This window comes from Oncorhynchus mykiss, chromosome 2 (assembly GCF_013265735.2).
Source record: "Oncorhynchus mykiss isolate Arlee chromosome 2, USDA_OmykA_1.1, whole genome shotgun sequence".
NCBI lineage: Eukaryota > Metazoa > Chordata > Actinopteri > Salmoniformes > Salmonidae > Oncorhynchus > Oncorhynchus mykiss.
This window is the reverse complement of record NC_048566.1, coordinates 33,603,602-33,628,181: the sequence shown is the minus strand read 5'-3', so window position 1 is coordinate 33,628,181 and position 24,580 is coordinate 33,603,602. Positions and strand designations below refer to the sequence as shown.

General features: G+C 41.7%; 1 protein-coding gene across 1 annotated transcript in view; it reads left to right on the top strand.

The window, feature by feature from the left end:
- The window catches only part of LOC110487763 (ras/Rap GTPase-activating protein SynGAP-like), a 33,166-nt gene extending 15,840 nt beyond the window's left edge, over nucleotides 1–17,326 (top strand). Inside the window, exons 2-3 of the mRNA XM_021559674.2 lie at nucleotides 7,113–7,249; nucleotides 16,961–17,326. Coding sequence (XP_021415349.1) covers nucleotides 7,113–7,249; nucleotides 16,961–17,116 — 293 coding nt within the window. The 3' untranslated portion in view covers nucleotides 17,117–17,326. The remainder of the gene's footprint in view (nucleotides 1–7,112; nucleotides 7,250–16,960) is intronic.
- The last annotated feature ends 7,254 nt before the right edge of the window (nucleotides 17,327–24,580 follow it).

The following is a 24,580-nucleotide window of genomic DNA, read 5'->3' as shown; positions in this document are numbered from 1 at the left end:
CATATTTTGGGATTCCTGGGCCTTGGAATTTAGGCTATATGTTGTCTGCGGTAATGATGATGGTGATTGGGGGGCACCTGAGTGGCGCAGTGGTCTAAGACACTGCATCTCAGTGCAAGAGGCGTCACCTGGTTCGAATCCAGGCTGCATCACATCCGGCTGAGATTGGGATTCCCATAGGCCATCGCACAATTGGCCCAGCGTCGTCTGGGTTTGGCCGGGGTAGGCCATCATTGTAAATAAGAATTTGTTCTTAACCGACTTGCCTAGTTAAATAAAGGTTCAATAAAATGATGATGATTGAATTGATATACTGTAGTAGTCTCAATACTCTAAACTTTTCTTTCCACATTCAAACATTGATATTGTGAATGTAAAAAGTAACACTTCAACGGTGAAACAAGTACACATCCATGTACAAGGAGGTACATAATTCTAGCTGCAGGACAAGATTATACGGTCTGTACATTTTTCTCCATGCCATTCTCAGAGATGATAAAGATATATTTTTTTTTAAATATATACTGTATATATACAGTACCAGTCAAAAGTTTGGACACACCTAATCATTCAAGGGTTTTTCTTTATTTTTACTATTTTCTACATTGTAGAATAATATGAACTATGAAATAACACATATGGAATCATGTAGTAACCAAAAAGGTGTTAAACAATTCAAAAGTAGCCACCCTTTGCCTTGATGATGCTTTGCACACTCTTCTCTTGGCATTCTCTCAACCAGCATGAGGAATGATTTTCCAACAGTCTTCCCACATATGCTGAGCACTTGTTGGCTGCTTTTCCTTCACTGCGGAGGTCCAACTCATCCCAAACAATCTCAATTGGATTGAGGTCGGGTGAGGTCGGGTGATTGTGGAGGCCAGGTCATCTGGTCATCGCTCTCCTTCGTGGTCAAATAGCCCTTACACAGCCTGGAGGTGTGCTGGGTCATAGTCCTGTTGAAAAACAAATGAATGTCCCACTAAGCGCAAACCAGATGGGATGGCGTATCACTGCAGAATGCAGTGGTAGCCATGAAGGTTAAGTGTGCCTTGAATTCTAAATAAATCACAGACAGTGTCACCAGCAAAGGAACCCACACCATCACACCTCCTCGTCCATGCTTCACGGTGGGAATCACACGTGGAGATCATCTGTTCACCTACTCTGCGTCTCACAAAGACATGGTGATTGGAACCAAAAATCTCACATTGAGACTCATCAGACGAAGGGACAGATTTCCACCAGTCTAATGTCCATTGCACGTGTTTCTTGGCCCAAGCAAGTCTCTTTATCTTAGTGGTGTCCTTTAGTAGTGATTTCTTTGCAGCAATATCGACCATGAAGGCCTGATTCACACAGTCTCCTCTGAACAGTTGATGTTGAGATGTGTCTGTTACTTGAACTCTGTGAAGCATTTATTGGGCTGCAATCTGAGGCTGGTAACTGTAATGAACTTATCCTCTGCAGCAGAGGTAACTCTGGGTCTTTCTTTCCTCATGAAAGCCAGTTTCATCATAGCGCTTAATGGTGTTTACAACTGCACTTGAAGTAACTTTTCGAAGTTCTTGAAATTTTCACAAATCTCAAATATAAAATATATTTTTTGCTTACTACATGATTCCATATGTGAATTTCATAGTTTTGATGTCTTCACTATTATTCTACAATGTAGAAAATAGTAAAAATAAAGAAAACCATGGAATGAGTAGGTGTGTCCAAACCTTTGACTGGTACTGTATATAAAGATCCCTCCATGCCCTGGCCTATGTTCACGGCCTAGATTTTGTGATTTGGTCCAATTTTTAATGATATGTGAGTGTATATGAAAACCCCTAGGGGGCTCAGTCACAATAACCACAGTGACTGTGAATCCATGAGTGAAAGGTGACTTAGAGGTTGAAATCAGGGTCATGTAATTCTCTTCATATCGTACGGTGAATCATACCTTGGATTCTACCACTGTGATCCCCTTAATAAGCTTTGCTTATTTAGCAACTCATTTATAATTCAAGAGCAGCTTTATTCATAATTAAAATTGAATATAAAACAAACTCAGCTGTATTCGCTACAATTAGACAGATTGCCTTTTGTGCTTGGCTTCCTACTTGGTGGGGATACAAGCATTGTGAATACAGTGAATATTTTAGAAAGCTTTTAATTTAAAATAAAGGTTCTGACAGGGTTGTTTGGTTGAAGTAGGCCTATTTTCAGGGTCGGAGTGGCTCTCTTTTTGGCATAGTGTCAAATGGACAGCATGGCCCGCTGCTGTGAGTGTGCCCATGGTGCTGTGTGTCAGCCGAGTCAGAGCCTGTTTACATCATTCAACCTGCAGGGGCCTTTCCTTTCTCAAACATGGGGAAATGCGCAAGGGTTAAAGTGTGCTGTCTGTAAAGTGAAAAGGTGTACGTAGACACTAGACAGCTGTTGTTTTTACAAGATGTATGGGTAAGGGTTAAATAAAGTGTGTTAGAGGGTTGACTCTGGGACTTGTACAATCTGCAGATATGTAGTGTGTGAATTGTGAAAACAGTCTTGGTGTGAAGAGTGGGGAATGTCACTTTGGCTAACCTCTCGTCGAGGGCTTGTTTCCGGCCTTGTTGGGAGGTGTCTGTGGATTCACTACACAAGGCTGTCTTGAGTGAGAATAGTGTTGAGATGTTTGCTTCACATTCTGCTTGAAATGTAAAAATGAGGCGAATGGAAAGGATAGCAAAAGTGTTTTGATGAAAACATTAACATAGCCCCTGACATAACTTAGAGGGAAAAGAGAAAGAAATATGAAAGAGGGGAACATAGAAAGAGACTGGAGGAAAGATGAATAGGAAGGTCAATACGTGAAAGACAGTAGAGAGAGGGAGAACCAGAGGGATGGTCAGAGTGAGTACAAGTGATAGAGAGACACACTAGGAAGTGGAGACTATGAAAGATTGTCTTTTTCACTAAGAATCGTGCCCTGGTTATTTCTCAGTGACCGAGCATCATGCTGACTGAAGCCAGAGCTTGGCTAATTGACTCCAGCAGTTGTAGTGGATCACCAAGCTTCTTTTGCTCTGTTTCATGCCACGGCCCTTCTGCTTCAGGACCCCGGGTCTGTCTGAAGAGCTGCCTGTCTGTTACGGCCGTCTGGTCAGAGGGGGAACCTGGGGACGAACATAGGCATGCCGATGCATTAGCGATGTAGTATGAAGATATAATATTTAACACACAGAACTTTCTGGGTCCGGGGACCCCTTTTGTGAGAGCAACTTCATCAAGGACCCCCTCACAACCATAACACAACTCGCAGTGCGATGAAAATGTCATACAAGGAGATGTTTTACTGTGACATCTGCAGTGCATTGCTGGGCGAACCAAGTCTCGGTCCCAGGGAAGGAACATTTAAAAAGCCTGCCTATTGGCATCGGAGATATATTTTTTTCATTTTCAAGCTAATTTCATGCAATAAAAATAAAAAAACATAGGCAATGTCACATTCGTCGTAATGAGTAGACCAAGGCGCAGAATTATTGTGTGTAGAGTTCCACATATTTTTAATAAACCGAAACTCAAACAAAAACAATAAAGCATAAACAAAACGTGACGCTACTGGTGTGCACACAGGCAACTAACTGTAGACAAGATCCCACAAACACAATGAGGAGAATGGCTACCTAAATATGGTCCCCAATCAGAGATAACGATAAACAGCTGCCTCTGATTGGGAACCATATCAGGCCACCATAGAAATACAATATCACCTAGATGACCCACCCAAGTCACTATCACGCCCCAACCAACACAGAGAATAAACAGCTTACTATGGTCAGGGCGTGTCAGGCAGAAAGAAAACTTTGCAGTTTTAAAGATGAAATTAAAGTGCATTTATGTTCAAAACAGAGAAACATTGAGCTGAAAAATGTATAATTTGTAGATATCCCTGTGAGCTACCCAGGCCTTGCTGCCCATGGTTAATAAGAACCTACATTGTAGGTGAATAATAATGACATTGCTTTGTGTTAGATCCTCTAAACCAGTGGTTCCCAAACTTTTTATGGTCCCGTACCCCTTCAAACATTCAACCTCCAGCTGCGTACCCCCTCTAGCACCAGGATCAACACACTCACACTCTCTGCCATCATTGTAAGCCTGCCACACACGCACTATACATTTTTTAAACATAAAAATGAGTGTGAGTTTTTGTCACAACCTGGCTCGTGAGAAGTGACAAAGAGCTCTTATAGGGCCAGGGCACAAATAATAATATTATAATAATCAATCATTTTGCTCTTTATTTGTTCAACAAAAATTGTGAATAACTCACCACAGGTTAATGAGAAGAGTGTGCTTGAAAGGATGCACATAACTCTGCAATGTTGGGTTGTATTGGAGAGCATCTCAGTCTTAAATAATTTTCCACACACAGTCTGTGCTTGTATTTAGTTTTCTTGCTAGTGAGGGGCGAGAATCCACTCTCACATAGGTACATGGTTGCAAAGGGCATCAGTGTCTTAACAGTGCGATTTGCCAAAACAGGATACTCTGAGTTTAGCCCAATCCAGAAATGTGGCAATGGCTTCTGATTTAAATGACATTTTCACAGAATCGCTTGTTGCAATTTCGATGAGGCTCTCTTGTTCAGATATTGGTAAGTGGACTGGAGGCAGGGCATGAAAGGGATAACGAATCCAGTTGTTTGTGTCATCCGTTTTTCGGGAAAGTACCTGCGTAATTGCGCACCCAACTCACTCAGGTGCTTCGCTATATCACATTTGACATTGTCCGTAAGCTTGAGTTAATTTGCACACACAAAATCATACAATGATGAAAATACCTATTTGTTGTCCTTGTTAATGCAGACAGAGAAGATCTCCAACTTCTTAATCATAGCCTCAATTTTGTCTCGCACACTGAACATAGTTGCGAAGAGTTCCTGTAATCCTAGATTCAGATCATTCAGGCGAGAAAAAACATCACCCAGATAAGCCAGTCGTGTGAGAAACTCGTCATCATGCAAGCGGTCAGACAAGTGAAAATGATGGTCAGTAAAGAAAACTTTAAGCTCATCTCTCAATTTAAAAAAAAGTGTCAATACTTTGCCCCTTAATAACCAGCGCACTTCTGTGTGTTGTAAAAGCGTTACATGGTCACTGCCCATATCATTGTATAGTGCAGAAAATACATGAGAGTTCAGGGGCCTTACTTTAACAAAGTAACAAAGTTAACCATTTTCACTGTAGTGTCCAAAACGTCTTTCAAGCTGTCAGGCATTCCCTTGGCAGCAAGAGCCACTCAGTGGATGCTGCAGTGTACCCAAGTGGCGTTGGGAGCAACTGCTTGCTCTACTATGTCTCCCTGTCACGGCTTTTGCGCCATCAGTACAGATACCAACACATCTTGACCACCAAAGTCCATTTGATGTCACAAAGCTGTCCAGTACTTTTAAAAAAATCCTCTCCTGTTGTCCTGGTTTCCAGTGGACCCCACCTAAACGTAACGGACATATACCAGGAGCTGTGCCAGTCTGTTGACTCATCCAGCTGTAACTCATAGAATTCACTGGCTTGTATGTGAAGCAGTAATTGTTTCAAAACATCTGCTGCCATGTCACTGATGCGTCGTGAAACAGTTGTTTGATGAAGACATTGTCTGTATAGTTTTTTTGGCCTTTTCCCTCAGCATTGTCCAAGCTATATCCATTGCAGCAGGAAGAATTAAAGTCCTCCATAATAGTATGGGGCTTGCCTGTCCTAGCCACTCGGTAGCTCACCATATAAGACGCTTCTAGCCCCTTCTTATTAATGGTATCTGTTGCTTTTATACTGTACATGTATTACAACTCGAAAGTCATCTTTATTCTCGCTCAAAAACTGCTTTGGCTTATTTTTCAAATTGGCATGTTTTGTTTCTAAATGTCTGCGCCAGAGTGAAGGAGTCATCGAGTTGTGAGATAGTACTTTTGCACATATAACACACTGTAGCTTAGGAAAGGACCTATTCCCAATATCAGTGAACCCAAAATCAATGGAGTTCTCATCATATTTGCGCCACTTCGATGGTCCAACGTCCCTGTCTGTTGTTCGGTGCTTTCCCGGGTAAGGGGGCAGTAGCTCTTTGACTGCATCAGATTCACAAATGTAGAATTACTGATGCTAGCATTGGATGTGCTCGTGGAAGCAGAACAACTTGTGTTGTCGACAGGTGCAGGTGTAGTACTGCTGGTAGTAGCAGTACTGTGCTTTCCCGGCTGGTAGAGCTGGTATGTGTCTCTATGGATGCGGGCCTTACTTTTTTTTAACCATTTATACATTTTAGAGCAAAATGGAATGAGCAGCAGCTACGTTTGGCTACATACGGACAGTTAGTGGAGTTTCAGCGAGAGAGTAACGGTTAATGTGATTGGATGTTAATTATTTGACTAGGCTAGCTGTATTTGACATTGTGTTGTTATTTCGCTTAACACTAGATGGTTTAATTTCATTTTTGGCAGTGAAACAAGGTTACGCAGGCTAGAATAAAACCTAACCTAAAAGTATAGCCCCATTAGAAAATACAAATGGACTGCTTGAAAATGTGAAGAAAAAATATATAAATATATATATATTTTTTGTGAATCACATTTTTATTTTGCATACCCCGACGGCATTGCGTGTATCCTGTATTTTTTTAAATGATTTATTTTATACATATTTAGAGATCTGGCCACGGACCCTCTGCAGTACCTCTCCTGCGGACGCCATTTTGGGAACCCCTGATTTTGCAGACCCTTTTATCCATATTTTGGGCTATGGCTACAAATCATAATAAATAAACTCTGTAGAAAGTGTGTTTTATTTTCTCTGAATCAGTGCATTGATTTGTGAATTATTTACTGCATAATGGACCAGTCCTAGATGAATCTGTCCACTTCTTTCATTGAGCATTGTTGTTATGTGTGAAATGTGGACAAATGTGAAGAAGTCACATTGCATTTTCAGTGTTTTGGATTCAACTGATGCAGATGTACCAGCTTGTAAACATAAACAACCATCTGTCGACGGGCATGTTCTGGCATGTCCTCCACCATCCAGTCACCCTAACTGACACATCTCCCCTCTCTCCTTCCCTCTCCCCTTGTTCTCTCTCCTCCCCAGATGCGAGGTGTGCCGTCCCCCCCTCCTATCGCCCCCATGCCCCTTCCTTTGCCACTCCCTCCTACGACCACCCCGACTGGAATCCCCGTCTCTGTGTGATCTCCGGAAATCAGCTCTACATGTTGGACCAGGAGGAGGTACTTACCTACTGCTGCACACACTATAGAAATACAATCCCACCCATCACCCACCCATTGACTTGAAAGGGGATTACTGTTCTAGGAATTATATTTCTATCTATTCAATCGCCACTTTGCTGTATTAGACTGGTTTGTTTGAACTGACATGAGTGTCTACAACACTGTCATGACAGTTTCTAAAGCCACAAGGTTTAATAAAACATTACATATCTAAAAAAGGATATCACCACAATTGACCCTTTAGGCATGTAACTAACTGCATTTGACATGACCTGACTCTGAGACACTTTAGGAATACGGGACTCTTTCAATCTGACTGTTTATTACTAATCCCCCCCCTTAGATTACTTGCCCTTAGATAACATGCCTTAGATTACTTGCTATATCATACTAAGTAGAATTTTAGCCTGCTAGCTAAGACCAGAAGGGGGTACTATTCCTTCACTTTTGTACCTGTATCGCCTTGGGAAAGGATTCTCTTTAAATGTAGACCTTGTAGACAGATTTACAGATTGATATCCAATAAATGAATCCGAAAACACAATTAAAACACAGAGGTTTTGCTTACACACTTAACGTCTACTACACTACAATAACAGTGTTCAGAGTACATTTGATTGAGAGTATGAGTCTATTAACGACTATGTAATGATGTAATGGAGTACTGTAGCGGTACTTGCAGGGTGGCTAGCTGCCAATATCTTTCATTCTCGTCACTCACAAGGAGTATAAAGAACCTTATGATCCAGATAAGGGCCTTTTCAGCTATGGAGCGATGCGAAGAAGGCCCAAGTCAATTAATCAAAGGCTTATCCCTGTCTAATTGTGCCAATGAGGCAGAAGCTATGAATGGATTTGAGGCAGACCTAACGGGCCAATAGCCACCACCTTGGAGAGAGGATGAGAGGCGATTAAATATTCATGCCTGTCACTCACCTCATGCGGCGCGAGTGGGCCTCTCCATCTCTCTCTCTCGTTCCCTCTTTCTCTCTGTCTCTCTCTGTCTATATGTCTCGCTCAACCTCTCTCTCTCTCTGTCATACACACACACCCCTCTTGATTAATTTCTGTTCGATTCAAATGTTTTTAGTGGCATGACAAAAAGCAATCATATGTTGCCAAAGAGGAGATAAGGTGGAACAGAGGGGTACCTCTCTCTCTCTCTCTCTCTCTCTCTCTCTCTCTCTCTCTCTCTCTCACACATTCTATTTCTCAGGCTACCTCTCCTCCCCCTGCTCCCTCCCTCCCTCTCTCCCTGGTGTGACTGACAGTAGTGTTTGGCTATCCCACAGACCTGCTCTCTCCTTTCTTCCCCAAGCAGCTCCATTGAGATGCCACTCTGTTTTGTTTTGTGAATGACATCCATCAAAAGACCATTCACTCTTCATTGCGGCCTCTTTAGTCTCAACCAAGGGTCTGCTTGAGGAAATAACAGTGCTCTGGAAGAACATGATAAAATATCTGTCACGTCACCATTGTGCTATTCTGTGCTCCCCTATTTCAAATATGCTTTATTCACCTCAGTAAACACTACAAGTGCTGAAACGGGTGATGTTGAAAGCTTGACTTATGCATAGTCCGAATGAACCTAATAGATTAAGAGTGTACCCTTTCGTCCAAGTACAGAAGTCACTATACCTTCTGTTCAACACTTTATTGTTTGTGTAGCTTCCCCTACTTGCATACTTTCCACCTCAGAAGTCAATCGAAAAAAGTGAACACTAGACAATCCAACTTAACTTCACTCCCTAACAAAAAAACTCTATGCTGCACTGCCATTGACAGTAGAAGAGCACTGACCACTTCCCAGTGGGCTGCTGTTAGCCTTCTGTGCCCATGGTGGGAGCGAGAGGATCGACAGTGATGGCTGCCACTGATATGAAGTGACAGAGCCCCGCATTGTATGCACCAGACGCCACACACCAGTGCCCTGTCCTCCAGTCATATGCCCAGGCATCGCTCTCCCTCCCACTGTGCCCCAGTGTTATGCAAGCAATCAGAGGGCACTATTTCCTGCTAGCACAGCGCTAGCACTAGCATGTTAGTATCCTCTCTCACCACTACTGAATCACATTAGCCTGCTAGGCTAATTCAAAATAAAGGGAATTAGAACAGGATTTGTCTCAGTATCCATGCATGGCCATTGTGTTGCATTCCCTGCCCATACAGTGCCTTGCGAAAGTATTCGGCCCCCTTGAACTTTGCGACCTTTTGCCACATTTCAGGCTTCAAACATAAAGATATAAAACTGTATTTTTTTGTGAAGAATCAACAACAAGTGGGACACAATCATGAAGTGGAACGACATTTATTGGATATTTCAAACTTTTTTAACAAATCAAAAACTGAAAAATTAGGCGTGCTAATCACTATATGTTTGCAATGGCTTTGGCAGTGTTGATACTGTAAATTAAATTCATTAGCGACTGAGCCAACAATGCAGCGCCATGGTGGCTTTTCCTGTAGCTACTGTTGTCCCATTGCATAAAGCATGACTCAGGAGTAGTTAGCATTTTTACACATGCATGACCCTTGGGAACCCATTTGGAAACAGGGGGGATGTGACAATTATGAAATAATAAGGCACACATGGATGGAAGGAGTCATGAGAAAGAAGCTCCTTCATTTGACCAATAAGAAGGCTCAATGCACTGTACATTGGCAAATCCTAAGGTTATTTAACAAGAGCTTTACTGCCTTTTGGCATCTGAATAACTATTACGCGCAACTGAAATAAGCCATTTTCAAAAGGTCACCACTTATTACATAAGTAGGGGTTATACACTGAGTGTACAAAACATTAGGAGCACCCCCTTTTATCTAACATTCCAACTGAATATTGTGGGAAATGTCCACATAGGGGAGTAGTGGGACAGCTCTTCCACCAGTGTTCTGCAGCATGCTGAAATTTTACATACAAACAATGAAGATGAACTTTGGATTGGAATTTGATCCGATTTAGTACTTAGGGATGCTCTCTAAATGCCCTCTTTTCTCATTCCAAGACGCCAAGATTCCAAGACGCTCTGATTTTATCACATGCCAGTTGCTGTGTCCAATGCCTGAGGCGAGGGAACATCTGTCAGTGATAGGACGTTATTGAGAGACTTGAGGACAGACAGTGGTGTTGGCCAGCCTAACTGTTTGTCATACTTCCAGGGACACAGAGGCTGATGTGTGTTTGTGTGCGTGCGTGCGTGAGTCTGTGTGTGCGCGTGTAGTGGACTCAGCCGCTGTTTGATCACAACTCCGTTACAAAGTAATGGATTACACACCCGCCGCTCCATTACCCCCCCACCCCCACAGACACACAGCTCACACACCAACACACACACCACCCATATCCCCCACCCAGCCTACCCATCACAGCTGGGCCAGTAGTGACATATGGTCCAGGCAGCCTGCAGCATTGCTCAACTCTCCATGCCAGGCCCCCTCTCCCTCTCACTCAGATCTATGGCTTTCATTCTCCCTCTACTCACCACCCACCATCTACCCCTCCTTGCAGTGCCTGAGCACAGTCATCTGTCTATTTCAGTCTTAGCCACTTCTGCTTCTACTCTTGCCTCTGACTACAGTTTGCCTGATGCCGAAACCTAGTACAATTGACCTTCTTGTTAGCTATTAGAATTACCTCACGTATGAATGAGCTTATCTCTGACAACACTCAAGGGAGCCTAGGTCTGCATGCCAGTATTCAATCTACTTTTCAATTGAATGAAATGGATTGTTGACTCGCCCAACAAACACCGGAATACCCAGAGACAGAAACTCAAGGACAGAAATTAGGAAACACTGCTATACTGCATAAGATTCCCATTCCAATTATAGTCGTTTACATATTAGCAACGCAATCCCCATTAGCATGCTTTCTTGCTCCCTGCAGGTTTCAATGCTAGACCACTGCCCCTGTGTGATTGTCAGTGCGGGCCCCATGTGCCCTCTGTCTAGTCTGCCAGTGTTGTGTGCCAACCTGCCTTGTGTGCCCACTCATGAGCATGGCTACCAGGGACGGTGCCAAGGCCGTGTCAAGTCCCCAGCTGCAGCGCCACTGTCCTAACCAGCCCCCCCCCCACCCCTCTGCCAATCAAACACTGCCACACAAGCTATAAATAGCGCTGAGGTGTTCCCCCTCGCAACCAGAAAGTGCTGTGTGTCAGAGTGGGTGTGTACGTGTGTGTGTGTTTATGTGTGTGTGTGTGGGGGTGGGGTCTTTTCCATACACTTGTTGTGATGAATTGTGTCTGAATGGGGACACAGTGGAGATGAGGGGGGGAGTGGGCTAACTGCGTTCAAGTGGACATCATTGTGGAAATTACTGTGTTTAGCATGCCATGATAGACTAGTATTTATGTAGGGTGTTTAAGATCAGTTTTGAGTCGGAGTTTAATGTGATCTAAACGGCCTCTCGGCTGCTCTGTGAACATTTTCAGTTCTTATTCCTAGTCAAAGTCACTACTCTCATTGAGGCAACTCCATGCCTTAGACTCAACTGTAGTCCGGGGCAAAACTTTCTGAATAGAAATGATTGATTAAGTAATAATACACTTAGATTATCAAAGCACTTTGCACTTACCGTATGCTGTACATGGATCACATTTCTTTATATTACTATTTTATGTGTATCGATACATTTCATTAGCAAAGTGCTCGTAGAATGCAGAAAGGAGTTCTGGTGCAGCACAGGCTCAAGGAAACAAAAGTAGAGAAGAGTGGATACAAACATTTAGGGACGTCTCTGAAGTCTTGTGAATGAATATATCCGTTAATTATCCAACAATATAGCAACTATTACGCTTATGGCCTTATAAAAAGGCTTGGAGACAGATGGCTCATATTATGTACATGTTAGAGAGTATATCTGTGTTAGAAGGATATTCTTAGTGTTTATGGTCCAATATTGAGGTAAATTCGATTACATTGAGAAATAACCAGAAATAATGTGAACGTTATAAACAGATGTTAAAATGAGGTCTGATGCATTTAAAACAGTGTGCTCGCAGTGTATCATAAAAAATATGTAAACAGCAAAGCCAAGTCTTTCAGTGCACAAGCTTTTATGCATGCACGTGCTGGACTCATAAAGATTGGGTGTCTTATAATACATTTTTCATAGAGGAACTCATTCCGTAACTTGCAATATATCTGTCCTCAGCGTGCGATGTATCTCACAACATACTCATTAGTGTGCACTAAGTGGATAATACAAGCATAATCATATACACACTTGATTTATGGTGTGTGTATCCCTGATTACATTTAAAAAAAAAGAGGTAAACGTCAACTAAATGAATCCTGCCAATGACAGCGACGGGAGATGTCTTCTGGCTCACTGGGCTATGGGGGATTGTATACCGTGGTAAAGGACTCTATGGAGTGCTGTACATCCACTAGATATGTCTAGCGCAGCAGACTGCTTGTTATGTATGTTGGGGGGTGGGTTCTGTCGCCTGCAGTGGGTGTATGTACAGTTAAAGTCGGAAGTTTACATACACCTTAGTCAAATACATTTAAACTCAGTTTTTCACAATGCCTGACATTTAATCCTAGTAAAAATTCCCTGTCTTAGGTCAGTTAGGATCACACTTTATTTTAAGAATGTGAAATGTCAGAATAATAGTTGAGAGAATTATTTATTTCAGCTTGCATTTCTTTCATCACATTGCCAGTGGGTCAGAAGTTTACATACACTCAATTAGTATTTGGTAGCATTGCCTTTAAATAGTTTAACTTGGGTTAAATGTTTCTGGTAGCCTTCCACAAGATTCCCACAATAAGTTGGGGGAATTTTGGCCCATTCCTCTTGACAGAGCTGGTGTAACTGAGTCAGGTTTGTAGACCTCCTTGCTCGCACAAGCTTTTTCAGTTCTGCCCACAAATTTCCTATTAGGATTGAGGTCAAGGCTTTGTCATGGCCACTCCAATACCTTGACTTTGTTGTCCTTAAACCATTTTGCCACAACTTTGGAAGTATGCTTGGGGTCATTTTGACTCATTTGGGACCAAGCTTTAACTTCCTGACTGATGTCTTGAGATGTTGCTTCAATATATCCACATAATTTTCCTCCCTCATGATGCCATCTATTTTGTGAAGTGCACCAGTCCCTACTGCAGCAAAGCACCTCCACAACATGATGCTGCCACCCCCTTGCTTCACGGTTGGGATGGTGTTCTTCGGCTTGCAAGCATCCCCCTTTTCCTCCAAACATAATGATGATCATTATGGCCAAACAGTTCTATGTTTGTTTTCTCCAAAAAGTATGATCTTTGTCCCCATATGCAGTTGCAAACCGTAGTCTGGCTTTTTTATGGCGGTATGGAGCAGTGGTTTCTTCCTTGCTGAGCGGCCTTTCAGGTTATGTCGATATAGGACTCGTTTTACTGTGGATATAGATACTTTTGTACCTGTTTCCTCCAGCATCTTCACAAGGTCCTTTGCTGTTGTTCTGGGATTGATTTGCACTTTTCTCACCAAAGTACGTTCATCTCTAGGAGATAGAACGCGTCTCCTTCCTGAGCGGTATGACGACTGCGTGGTCCCATGGTGTTTATACTTGCATACTATTGTTTGTACAGATGAACGTGGTACCTTCAGGCGTTTGGAAATTGCTCCCAAGGATGAATCAGACTTGTGGAGGTCTACAATTTTTTTATGAGGTCTTGGCTGATTTCTTTTGATTTTCCCATGATGTCAAGCAAAGAGGCACTGAGTTTGAAGTTAGGCCTTGGAATACATCCACAGGTACACCTCCAATTGACTCACATGATGTCAATTAGCCTATCAGAAGCTTCTAAAGCCATGACATAATTTTCTGGAATTTTCCAATGTCACACCCTGACCATAGTTTACTTTGTATATTTCTATGTTTTGGTTGGTCAGGGTGTGAGCTGAGTGGGCATTCTATGTTTCATGTCTAGTTTGTCTAGTTCTATGTTTGGCCTGATATGGTTCTCAATCAGAGGCAGGTGTTCGTCATTGTCTCTGATTGGGAACCCTATTTAGGTAGCCTGTTTGGTGTTGGGTTTTGTGGGTGATTGTCCTTAGTGTCTTGATGTCCTTGTTCTGTGTGTATGTACACAAGTATAGGCTGTTTCGGTTTTTGTTACGTTTATTGTTTTGTAGTGTTTGTGTTTAGTGTGTTTTTTTCATTAAACATGAATCGCAATCGACACGCTGCATTTTGGTCCGACTCTCCTTCTCATACAGAAAACCGTGACATCCAAGCTGTTTAAAGGCACAGTCAACTTTGTGTATGAAAACTTCTGACCCACTGGAGTTGTGATTCAGTGAATTATAAGTGAAATAATTTGTCTGTAAACAAGTGTTGGAAAAATGACCTGTGTCATGCACAACGTAGATGTCCTAACCGACTTGCCAAAACTATAGTTTGTTAACAAGAAATTTGTGGAGTGGTTGAAAAACGAGTTTTAATGACTCCAACCTAAGTGTATATAAACTACCGACTTCAACTGTATGTATTAAACTTTTATGTCATCCATATTTTGCTGGAAGCCCTGCTACATGTCTATTACATTACAGCTGACATGGTCATATGGTTAAAACGTGGTTATTTGACCAGCCGGCGAACCTCACACACATACAGTACCAGTCAAAAGTTTGGTCTCACACACTCATTCCAGGGTTTTTCTTTATTTTTATTATTTTCTACATTGTAGATTAATAGTGAAGACATTAAAACTATGAAATAACACATATGGAATCATGTAGTAACCAAAAAAGTGTTAAACAAATCTAAATATATTTTATATTTGAAATTCTTCAAAGTAGCCACCCTTTGCCTTGATGAGAGCGTTGCACTCTCTTGGCATTCTCTCAACCAGCTTAATGATGTAGTCACCTGGAATGCATTTCAATTAACAGGTGGGAATTCCTTTCCTTTTTAATGCATTTGAGCCAATCAATTGTGCTGTGACAAGGTAGGGGTGGTATACAGAAGATAACCCTATTTGGTAAAAAGCTCAAGTCCATATTATGGCAAGAACAGCTCAAATAAGCAAAGAGAAATTACAGTCCATCATTACATAAAGGTCAGTCAATGCTGAAAATTTCTAGAATTTCAAGAAGAAAGTTTCTTCAAGTGCAGTCGCATAAACCATCAAGCGCTACGATGAAACTGGCACTCATGAGAACCGCCACAGGAAAGGAAGACCCAGAGTTACCTCTGCTCCAGAGGATGAGTTCATTAGAGTAAACTTCACCTCAGATTGCAGCCCAAATAAATGCTTCACAGAGTTCAAGTAAAAGACACATCTCAACATCAACTGTTCAGAGGAGACTGCGTGAATCAGGCTTTCATGGGATGAAATACACACACACACACACACACACACACACACACACACACACACACACACACACACACACACACACACACACACACACACACACACACACACACACACACACACACACACACACACACACACACACACACAGTGGTGGAAAAAGTCTCCAATTGTCATACTTGAGTAAAAGTAAAGATACCTTAATAGAAAATGACTGAAGTAAAACAAAAAGTCCCCCAGTAAAATACTACTTGAGTCAAAGTCTAAAAGTATTTGGTTTTAAACATACTTAATTATCAAAAGTAAATGTAATTGCAAAAATATACTTAAGTATCAAAAGTAAATGTAATTGCAAAAATACACTTAAGAATCCAAAGTAAAAGTATACATAATTACAAATTCCTTATATTAAGCAAACCAGACAGCACGATTTTCTTGTTCTTTACATTTACAGATAGCCAGGGGCACACTCCAACACTCAGACATAATTTACAAATGAAGCATGTGTGTTTAGTGAGTCTGTCAGATAAGATGCAGTAGGGATGACCAGGGATATTCTCTTGATAAGTGTGTGAATGGACCCTTTTCCTGTTCTGCTAAGCATTGAAAATGTAACGAGTACTTTTGGGTGTCAGGGAAAATGTATGGAGTAAATCATTATCTTTAGGAATATAGTGAAGTAAAAGTAGTCCAAAATATAAATAGTAAAGTAAATATGGATACCCCAAAAATGACTTAAGTTGTACGCACACACACAGAAATCAGTACCATGGATAGCCACATCACATTTAACTTACGTTGACTGGACTCAATTGTTTTTGGTATCTTTTAGTTGTCACTGTATTAAACTAAACATTAGCATAGGTGATTTGATTCTGTTGAAATGTAAAAGTTAAAATGGTGCTGGAATAGTGGAGGCAGCCACTACTACACGACTTGCGGTAACTCACCGGGGTTCTAAATCAATAGTTGTTTAGTAGTCCAAAAATGTCAGTAACATTAACTTGCTTGACCATGCTGTAGGTCATGTAACTGTTTGTCATATGCAATATGCTTTGTGGACTTCACCGGACAGATGTTGCTCTCCGTTTGTTTTGATGAAACAAAGATGTGGTTGAATTTATTCTGCCACTGTGTCTTCTTATTGTTTCAGCCTTAGGCCAATAAATCAGTGTCAAGGCATAGGAACTAACAGGTTATAGAGCAAGCAATGTAATTATCACAACACCTAGGTAATAAGGATTTTTTTTCTGGTTTGGCTTCTCCAGAAATTTTACCCACGCACCGCTACTGCTCAGTGATAGACATTTCAAGATACTATCCATTATGGTCTTCTGAAAATATAGCTTAATGCATTATGCGTGTGTGTTGACCTGACCTTGTCTCTCTGTGCATATGCAGGTACACCCTTTGTTGATGCGCGAGCGGCGCTCCGAGTTGCACAGGAACAAGCTGCTGCGAAGGACAGTCAGCGTTCCTGTTGAGGGGAGGCACCATCCAGAGATGGGTAAGTTGGCCATGGGCCCTTCTATCTCCCTGAATTATTTTGGACCATAGAAATACAGTCAATAGCTTGGAACCTCTGACCATAAAGCACAAATGTTATGTTGTACTTCCTGCTTTTACTTCCTGCTTTACTCTTATGGGGACCCTCGCAATGGCTGCCAGTCCACTGATTATGGCGTCATTGACTTGAATGGGAGGCCCGTTCTACTCACTCTAGTTCTGTGTTTCTGACTCTACCTGTCATGGGCTGCTCTCACCTTTCTCTGCCTTTCTACTTCTGATATTTTGTGATTATGTCTTTCTTACTGCCTCTCTGACTCGTTGTCTCTGCCTGCCTCTTTGCCTTACTCCATCTCTCTCACTCTGCTTCATGTTTGTCTCAGCATTGATACACTCCCATCGTCCACATAGGGCGACTCTCCCCACAACAGTCTTGTGGGGATACTGAAATAGGCCACTCACTCCATATTTGACATGAACCTGTTCCGGTCTGACACAGCAATACTCTCCTATAATGGCACAGGCTACACAGGCCTACTTACTCCAGAAGAGTGATGCTCATCCCACTCTAAGCATCTCTATGATATAGCATGTTATCAAATAGCCTTCCATTGAGAACCATATGCAGTGAGAGCCCATCCAGCCTGAGGAGATGCCCATACTGAATGGGATCGATGCCCCCCAAGGCCCCCCGGGCATCCCATTAATGAGCTGATTTCTGATGTCATCCTGTCATCAGAATTCCACATTTACGGAGTCAGTGTCAAGGGAAATGCTTGTGACACAGTGACCCATTTCAGAAAGACTGTGACCTACTGCATAACTTGGAACTGAGATAACGTGAGATCATCATTGGGATAATCCTAAAGTGAGAGTAGATTGGATGCAAGCAAGTGAGTAAATTGCATACATGTGGATTGGATGGGATAAGGATACACTGCCGGTCAAACATTTTAGAACACCTACTTTTTCTTTATTTTTACTATTTTCTACATTGTAGAATAATAGTGAAGACATCAAAGCTATGAAATAACACATATGGAATCATATAGTAACCAAAAAAGTGTAAAATATAAAAAGTATAAAATATATTTAAGATTTGAGATTCTTCAAATAGCCACCCTTTGTCTTGATGACAGCTTAGCACACTCTTGGCATTCTCTCAACCAGCTTCACTTGGAGTTCCCCCATATGCTGAGCACTTGTTGGCTGCTTTTCCTTCACACTGCGGTCTGACTCGTCCCAAACCATATCAATTGGGTTGAGGTTGGGAGATTGTGGAGACCTGATCATCTGATGCAGCACTCCATCACTCTCCTTCCATCACTCTCCTACTCTCCTGTTGAAAAACAGATGACAGTCCCACTAAGCCCAAACCAGATGGGATGGCGTATCGCTACAGAATGCTGTGATAGCCATGCTGGTTAAGTGTGCCTTGAATTCTAAATAAATCCCAGACTGTGAACCCAGCAAAGCACCCCCACACCATAATACCTCCTCCTCCATGCTTTACGGTGGGAAATACACATGCAGAGATCATCCGTTCACCCACACCGCGTCTCACAAAGACACGGCGGTTGGAACCAAAAATCAAAAATTTGGACTCCAGACCAAAGGACACATTTCCACCGGTCTAATGTGTTTCTTGGCCAAAGCAAGTCTCTTCTTATTATTGGTGTCCTTTAGTAGTGGTTTCTTTGCAGCAATTCGACTATGAAGGCCTGATTCACACAGTCTCCTCTGAACAGTTGATGTTGAGATGTGTCTGTTACTTGAACTCTGTGAAGCATTTATTTGGGCTGCAACTTCTGAGGCTCGTAAGAGCCAGTTTCATCACAGTTTTTGATGATTTTTGCGACTTCACATGAAGATGTTCTTGAAATGTTCAGCATTGACTGAAAGTAATGATGGACTCTCATTTCTCTTTCCTTATTTGAGCTGCTCTTCCCATAATAGGGACTTAGTCTTTTACCAAATAGGCCTATCTTCTGTACACCCCCCCCCCCTCCCCCACCCACCTTGTCACAACACGACTGATTGGCCAAACACATTAGGAAGGAAATAAATTCCACAAATGTACTTTTAAGAAGGCACACCTGTTAATTTAAATGCATTCCAGGTGACTAACTCATGAAACTGGTTGAGAGAATGCCAAGAGTGTGCAAAGCTGTCATCAAGGCAAAGGGTGGCTATTTGAAGAATCTCAAATATAAAATATATTTTGATTTGTTTAACATGTTTTTGGTTACAACATGATTCCATATGTGTTATTTCATAGTTTTGATGTCTTCACTATTATTCTACAATGTAGAAAATAGTAAAAAGAAAAACCCTTGAATGAGTAGGTGTTCTAAAACATTTGACCGGTATAAAAAAAATCTTCGAAAATCCAATTTTGACAAGACTTCAAAAAAGAAAAATAGGACACAAAGGCATGGAATCAAAATGACAGGCTAAACTGTCCAATTATACACAATATCGAGATAGCAAACAATGCTCTATGGGGGATGAGGTCAAATAGACCTTCCGATGTTGTCCTCTACTCACTTAAGTGCTTCCTTCCAGGGACACATACAGTAAAAGTAATAGATTACTCTTGTGTCATAACAAAAAAACAAGCTTGAATTTGTATCCATCTTGGTATGCTTCCAATGTGTTTATGTACTGTATCTATCCTTGAAACGTGAATTTTAATTTATCATCGTTTTGATAAATGAAGACACTTGACAACTATCCCAGCTGGGTCCTGATGTAATGACCATCTCTGATGAAGACATTTGGCTCTGCATCTATGATTAGGGACATATACGATACTTCAGTATGCTCTTTGGATTGGATATGGAAAGTTACTCAGACGCAATTAGTCTACTTCCCCATCCACTTCCTTGTATTGCACCTTGAAAGCACGGAAACAGTTAAAGTTGGAGCAATCAACATGCAATTAAGGCATTCATCTTGGTAGATAATTGCAGTGTGCTGTAAATGTTATATGCAAATATCTATTGTAATTAGAACTTCAACCTAAACCCTATCCACAGAAGTTCTGCTTGCAGCCACACAGACCAACCCAAAATCTTTGCTCTGTGCGGAGCGGTCCAAGGTACTGAAACAGCTCTAATCTTTGGTGGATTCTAGCCCATGTTGGGCCCTCTGTCCATGATGTTTAAACACCCTATGTACCCTGGACATATATAAGGTACATATAAGGTACAGTAGTTACAATAGGGAGACAAAGGCATCCCGAGTGGCGCAGCAATCTAAGGCACTATATTGCAGCGCTTAGGCGCCACTGCAGCCTGGGGTTCAAGAAGTGCGGCTTGGCGGGTCATGTTTCAAAGGATGCATGTCTTGACCTTCGCCTGTCCCGAACCCGTTGGGGAGTTGCAGTGATGAGACAAGATCGTAACTACCAATTGGGGAGAAAAAGTGGCTAAAAAAATGTTTAAAGGAAGAAAAAAAAATGAATAGGGAGACAGACTGTGTGGGGCGGTAGTGCCAATAGTGGAGTATAAGGAATCTGGCTTGAATAGCAGTTGCTGCATTATGGTGGTTTTAAGCTGCAAAATGCCACGTTTCTGAGCCATTCAGCCATAAAGGGAAGTTATTGAAACTAGCTGGGGTTGTCTCTGTACTGTAGCATGTTTCTGTATTTACTGCCAGAGTATGTTACATTTGTGTTAACTTGTCATTTCAAACAGCTCAAAGAGCAGGTCTGACCTACCACAAAACCCCTGTTTACCATATCAGATGTTAACCAAGTGAAACTAGCCATGAAGTGCTTTGAAAAGCTGGTCATGGCTCACATCAACAGCATCCTCCCGGAAGCCCTAGACCCACTCCAATTCGCATACCGCCCCAACAGATCCACAGATGACGCAATCTCAATTGCACTCCACACTGCCCTTTCCCACCTGGACAAAAGGAACACCTATGTGAGAATGCTGTTCATTGACTACAGCTCAGCATTCAACACCATAGTGCCCACAAAGCTCATCACTAAACTAAGGACCCTAAATACCGCCCTCTGCAACTAAATCCTGGACTTCCTAATGAGCCGCCCCCAGGTGGTTAGGGTAGGCAACAACACGTCTGCCATGCTGGTCCTCAACACCTGGGCCCCTTAGGGGTGTGTACTTAGTCCCCTCCTGTACTCCTTGTTCACCCACGACTGCGTGGCCAAACACAACTCCAACACCATCATTAAGTTTGCTGATGAAACAACAGTGGTAGGCATGATCATGACAATGACGGACCAGGTCAGAGAACTGGCAGTGTGGTGCCAGGACAATAACCTCTCCCTTAATGTGAGCAAGACAAAGGAGCTGATCGTGGACTACAGCAAAAGGCAGGCCGAACAGGCTCCCATTAACATCGACGGGGCTGTAGTGGAGCGGGTCGAGAGTTTCAAGTTCCTTGGTGTCCACATCACCAACAAACTATCTTGTTCCAAACACACCAAGACAGTCGTGAAGAGGGCACGACAACACTTTTCCCCCCTCAGGAGATGTATACAGCTGCACCATCGAGAGCATCCTGACCGGTTGACCGTAAGCTCTACAGAGGGTAGTACGTACAGCCCAGTACATCACTCGGGCCAAGCTTCCTGCCATCCAGAACCCATATACTGTAATAGGCGGTGTCAGAGGAAGGCCCATAAAATTGTCAGACTCCAGTCACCCAAGTCATAGATTGTTTTCTCTGCTACCGCACGGCAAGTGGTACCGAGCCACCAAGTCTAGGGCCAAAATGCTCCTTAACAGCTTCTACCCCAAGCCATAAGACTGCTGAACAATTAATCAAATGGCCGCCGGACAATTTACATTGACCCCCCCTCCATTTGTTTTGTCCACTGCTGCTACTCGCTGTTTATTATCTGTGCATAGTCACTTCATCCCTACCTACATGTACAAATTACCTCAACTAACCTCTCCCCGCACACTCGGTACCGGTACCCCCAGTATATAGCCTCGTTATTGTTATTTTATTGTGTTACTTATTATTTTTTACTTTTGTTTATTTGGTAAATATTTTCTTAACTCTTCTTGAACTGCAGTTTTGGTTAAGGGCTTGTAAGTAAGCATTTCATTGTAAGGTCTACACTTGTTGTATTCGGCGCGTGTGACAAATAAAGTTTGATTTGATTTGGTAGAGCAAGGTCAGCAAAGGGACTTGATTATGTAATATAATGAGAGAAATAATCATTTAAAATCTTTATTGGTATTGAAGTGCATGCTCCTGATCCTATTGGGTCTCTTGCAATAACGTTCATTCAAAGAGTACATTCTGTGCTAATAGAAGGAAAATATATTGTTTCCTCTCTCTCTTATTAACCTCCTCAAAATTGGATGTGATTATCTGCATTAATGAAGTTGGCCTTCGATGTTATGTGTTACATTTTGAAATTGACTTTCACCACGGCTGCTCAGTCATTGAGAGGAATCCATGTTATGTGAATGAATTAACCTCAGGCTAAATCACAAACATAATGTAGCTAGCTAACTGCTTATCTGATTGATAGCCTTTGGCTGAATGGAAATTCAATGTAAAAACACAACGTGTTGTTCGTATTTTCCTCCATTATAAACTTGTGTTTTCTGTCTACTGGAACAACATTGGCATATTGATGTTTTATTTATAGGAGTTGTTCCACATCCCATCTTAAAGGTACAACACTAGCGTGTATAACTGAACTAATTTTTCCTCCAATAACTTTAAGGAAATGAATAATAATAAACAGTATAAATTATGGATTTCCCCCAGACTTTTAACTCATTAAAACAACATGCAATGTCTATGAGGTTCCACCAGGGACAAAACAACTGTCAGGTTAAGAGTGGAACTCAGAAGTGATTTGTGTTTGCAGCATACTCCAGCAGCCACCGCTAACCTGCCAACCCATCAACAACCTCAGTACAGTTACCATGCATGTCCGTAGTTTGTATATATTAGACTAGTGAGTCTGTTACTCAGATATATCTTAGTTTTGAGCAATTCAGCCTCCGTTGACACCAAAAATCTACTGCAACATTACGCAATATGATCCCATTAGCCAACCTCAATTATGCTATTCTCTGTTTGCTACCACATGGGAATACCAAGTGACACTTCAATATGTTTTAATTGCAGCAGGAAGCATACATAGTACTGTAGCAGTATCAACAACAGTATTGTTTGTTTTAGTGAGACTATTAGTACTATATAAAGTTAACAGTGCAGGATGACAGGTAGCCTGTGAGTCTGTCACTGAGGGAACTGCAAATCCACCCCCAAAGCTGCCGCTTGTCTTTGGAGAGATTTGCTGAGTCATCTTGCTGTCTTAATGTTGGAACTCCGAATGAATACAAATGGAGCGCTACTGTAGCTTTGTTTAACGGTTCGTGGACATGAGCAGGGGAACATTCACTGGGGAAAGGGGGAGAGAGAGAGAGAGAGAGAGAGAGAGAGAGAGAGAGAGAGAGAGAGAGATGGTTCGTGGACATGAGCAGGGGAACATTCACTGGGGAAAGGGGCAGAGAGAGAGAGAGAGAGAGATGCTTCATGGAATTTTATGCCCACTAAGCTAGAATCAATACTGTTTTCTGGCAACATTTTACATCACTGTTCCCACAATTCTTTCGAAATGATGTAAAGCTACTTCATGTGGAACAAGTAGTCAAATTATATTTCACTTAAAGGGAAGATTGTAGAATTAAGTTTCTTTTAAAACATTCTGATTTGTTTTATACCCTATCACTTTGCATTTGTATTTTGGGAGAAATGTATATATATATATGTATGTATATGTATATGTATATATGTTCGGAAATGTGACATGAAGAGGAGCACTACAGGAGTAGGAGTGAAACCACTGCCCACATAAGACAGTGAATACCCACATCAGGCCTACTTTTGTTAAAAATATATATTTTGGCAGTCTGAATAAAGTCAATTTATCATCTGACCATATCCTGTGATTTTTTTTGTACTCTTATTCAGCTCATTAAATAAATAAACACTAATACAGCTCGCTGGCCTTTTGCATAGCCCCTTTTCCACCCCTGGCTTACCCCTGCTAGCTAACCACTAGCAGTCTTGAAACACATCACTTATTAGCAGTTCAGCACATCAGCATTTCTCGCTGATACACAAAATCTGCTACACAAAATCAAGATAAACCTTAATTAACCATCATAATAGACATTGAACTATACCCGAACTGACAAAGACTCTGTTGTTGACCGATTGTAGCTATAGCTAATGACATGCTAACCTGAGTGCTACTACTAGCAGCAGTAAACCCAGGTATAATGGCTAAAACAAACATTGACTACCATGATATCCTGCAAAAAAGATCAGGCAGTTCAGTGTGTATTGCCCCCACCACCGTAATGTTTGGTTGGTATGTGAGTTTCTGATAAATGTAATTCAAATTGCGAAAATATGTGTATAAGTGTATACATTTTTTTAATAAACTTTTGTATAAGATGGAATATCAATCTATATTGTTAGATTTGTGGAAATATATTGTGCAACCTT